At 54.2% G+C, this 3,539-nt stretch overlaps 1 protein-coding gene across 2 annotated transcripts; it reads right to left on the bottom strand.

Annotated features, from left to right (window-relative positions):
- Positions 1-421: 421 nt before the first annotated feature.
- On the bottom strand, positions 422-3,253 carry RASL11A (RAS like family 11 member A). 2 transcript variants are annotated; one of them, XR_011528021.1, is made up of 4 exons: positions 2,629-2,900; positions 2,287-2,343; positions 1,243-2,181; positions 422-1,185 (listed from the first exon to the last, which is right to left on the bottom strand). XR_011528021.1 is itself a non-coding variant. In XM_008508438.2 (4 exons), the coding sequence occupies exons 1-4, from the start codon at positions 2,750-2,752 to the stop codon at positions 680-682; spliced, it is 729 nt and encodes a 242-aa protein (XP_008506660.1). In that variant the 5' UTR covers positions 2,753-3,253; the 3' UTR covers positions 422-679. The 2 variants fall into 2 exon arrangements, 1 of the variants encoding a protein (XP_008506660.1); XM_008508438.2 differs by having other exon boundaries at positions 422-1,147; positions 2,102-2,181; positions 2,629-3,253.
- Positions 3,254-3,539: the final 286 nt, after the last annotated feature.

Here is a 3,539-nt window from a genome sequence, read left to right as displayed (position 1 = left end):
GAAGGAGAATTTTTAGGCAACCCCTGCAGGGTGGAGTGCACTTACAGGCATAAGGAATTCTGGGAAAAGGTTTTCTGCTTTTCTAATAAGGGTGGAGAGGATAAACTTCCATTTGCACCAATAAATAATGTTATTCGTGTTTGTAATGTTTTAGCATCAGCATGCAATGAATCACTTCCCTTGAAAATCAAACGGTGCCGAATTCACGCCTGCAGCAAAGCACCCTGATTGAAGCCTTTCTGCAGTTATTCAAATCCCCGTCCTCCACATTCTTTCCTTTCTCCCACGACAGATTCCCTCCACACCAACCCCTCCCCTCTCGCAAGTCACCAATCAGGGTTCAGACTGAGGGCAAGAGCAGAGTCGTTCTGGGCTCTGGTGCAAGTATGATTTCTATAAAAAGACATTTAAAAACAAGAGGCAATGTTGCCATTTTGCCTTTAATGGAAAAGTGGCCACAGTTACAGTAAAAAAAAAAAAAAAATTCTTTTATTTAAAAAACCCCCAAAACTCCATCCCACTTCTAGGCAATCACTGTTCGAATTTTCTGAAATACACATACACTTGAAAACCAAGTTTGTATAAAAATAAACTCTGAATTTGTGATTAAAAAGGGAGACTCCAGTGTGTCCAGCTGCACAAATGCACAATAAAAAGGAGCCGAGTCTGTCCGCGGGGGCTACCCCAGCGCGGAGGGCGCTTTGCCTTTGGACGACAGAGCCTGCTTGAAGCGCCTCTTCAGGTCCTGCATGTTGGGAGAGCGCGGCCGGGGGATTATGGAGGCTCTCCTCCTCTCCCCGCTGAGGCTGTGCAGCTTACTCACTTCTTTGCAGAGATGCTGAAACACAACACAGACATCTTCATAGTTTTCACTGGTGGAAATTTCAAGGAACAGGCTGCCCAGCTCGTTGGCTAGTTGAATGCCGTCGTGCGTTTGCACCTGCCGGGCGTGCAGCAGGTCCCCCTTGTTGCCCACGATGATGACAGGGGCCTTAGAGTCAGGGTGGACCTTCCGGATGTGCTGGTAAAGGGGGCGGATGGCCTGGTAGCTGTCGTGGTCTGTGATGGAGTAGACCAGCAGAAAGCCTTCTGCCCACTGCACGCACTTGGACAGGGAATCGACTAGCTGGGTGAGGTTGTCTTGGACCTGAGAAAGAGCAAATGAGTCCGGATCAAGGAAGCCCTCTGTGGGAGACGACCCAAAACGACATCAAAGAGCAAATGAGTCCGGATCAAGGAAGCCCTCTGTGGGAGACGACCCAAAACGACATCAAAGTAACATTTGAAAAAGAAATCACTAAATATAGTTTTCAGATCCTACCCAGCTTCTGCAGAAGGAGGCTTTTGATACCGAAAGAGCGAACCCTCAGGCAGGCTCCCTTGCCTGGGCTACTTTATTAGCTGTTACCAATGCATTATTTTTAAACCCTGTGCTTGGCCGGTAGTCTGCGGTAAACCGTGGCTGACTGAAGAATGACTTCAATGACAACTTTCAAATCAGAATGGCACAATTTTTAGGGAACTAACTCAGAATCAACAAAATTTTGAAAATAAGCCAAGATAAGTATCTATTCCCAAACCCATAAAACTATTTTTAGCACGTCCTTCTTGAGAATGTTACAGAAACAAATTCCTTCTTTCTGTTCTTCCACGAGATCTTTCCTCCCCAGAAGGGAGAGCAATTAGTGACCTGTTAATCAAGTTACATTCCTGACTGCTTGCCAAGGGGTTATCTGATTCCAATTCCTGACTTGAGGGAACAGCTAGAAACAGAAGAGCTTGTTAACCGTTCCATGGCTGAGCTCTGAAACAAGCGGTGAGACCCGTCTAAGTGGTGACACCCCCCAGTAGGGCTGCAAAGGGAAATTAAGCGTCTCTCCCCCTTTGCGAGGTGGTGGACAAGAAGGAGGAAGCTGCCTCCAACTATCGACCCTCCGTGCCCCCCCATCAGGGTTTCCAACACCCCAAAGACTGGCCCCACCTGGGGACAGCCCACTCCCACATCTGAATGCACAGCAGGTGCGTCCGACACCCTGCTCGCGCTGCGGAGCCCGCTGGGTGTCTGGATGCGGGTAGGCTCTCTGCTCCTGGCAGTCCTTACCTGGATGCCCCCGGGAGTGTCCTGGATCTGCAAGGACAGCTGGTCTCCCTCTACACAGACAAGCCGTGAGTACAACTTGCCTGGAGAATGAAGGAGAGTTTGCTTTTATATTCTCAGACTCTCATCTGGAAAAAGAAAACCCGAGCATGCAGCCACAAAGGCAGGGGGCACGAAATCATTCTAACCTGTATTGGGTTCATAATCTCCAATGAATCTCTTGGTCAGGAAGCGCACAATCATTGCTGAAAAGGAAACAGGGAAATCAACTGAAGGGCTAGGACAAGACGGTCAAGCCGGGACGCTCCCGAGGAAATGGCGGGAGTGATGGGCCGCAGAACCGCTGGTACTGCCCGCATCCCAAGGCTCTGCAAAACCAAGGGCGCGGCCGTCGTGGCCTCCGCGGGGTTTGTGGCGGGTACGACTGTTGTACCCTACCGGCCGCACCAGCCCCCATTCTCGAACAGGTGCCCCCAGTTGTCCCGGCCGCGCCCGGGGGCGGCCTCCCCGCGAGGGCCCTAGGCACTCACCGCTCTTGCCCACGCGGCCGGCGCCCAGCACGGCCAGTCTGATGTCCTTGGGCAGGAGGTAGTCGGAGGAGGACTCCGGGATCGGCGCGAGCAGAAAGTGCCCGGACATGGTGGGCGGCCGCATGGAGCGCGCGCCGGCCCAGCGCGTCCCGCCGCAGAGAGCGCGAGCCTCCGGGGCCGAGAGCGGCCGCGGGCAGGGACGCGGGACCACCGGTGCTCGGCGTCCGCGGGGCCGGCACCGCAGTCAAGGCCCGCGCTTTTAAAGGGTTCGGCGCGGCGGCCGCCGTCGGCTCCTCCTCTTCCCCGCCCCTTCCCGCAGCGGCGAGGCGTGGGCGGGCGCGGGAGAGCCGAGGGGACAAGTCACCGCCGGCGTGCGCACCGCCTTGCCGCTTGACGCGCTCTGCCGGGGAACCTGCGCGGCTCCGGCCCCTCGGCCCCGGAAAAACGGGCAGAGCCCTGGTGGCCCCCTCCACCCCGCAGGGGCAAGCCTGGGTCACTGGACCAGTGGGTGAAGCTGAGATCAGACTTTTGAGCTGAGGGACGAAAGAAAGAGGAAAAAGCGCAATCAGTCGAATGTTTCTGCAACAATGGGAGGGATAAATTCCTGTCGAATGTTGCCCTTTTTATTTTTAAAATGTGCTGAGGTGATGTTAACAGGGAGAAAGGGAGGGAGGGGGAAGAGCCCTGAACTAGTATCAGTGCAGTATCAGCGCGACTGCAGTGCCCTGACCTTGCTCCGGTGTGTGAAGGCCCCTTGGGGGCAGTAATTGTTAGCATTTCGGCCTCCAAACTCAGCCCCTCGCTGCTGCGCTGGTTGAATTGACTCATCAGTGAGCACTCCAGAAGCACTTCATCTGCCGGGAGCTCTGGCTCTGGACTAATTCTCCATCATTAATCCAGTCCTGGGCACG

Source organism: Equus przewalskii, chromosome 16 (assembly GCF_037783145.1).
Source record: "Equus przewalskii isolate Varuska chromosome 16, EquPr2, whole genome shotgun sequence".
Taxonomy (NCBI): Eukaryota; Metazoa; Chordata; class Mammalia; order Perissodactyla; family Equidae; genus Equus; species Equus przewalskii.
This window is presented reverse-complemented; position numbering and strand designations above follow the sequence as displayed.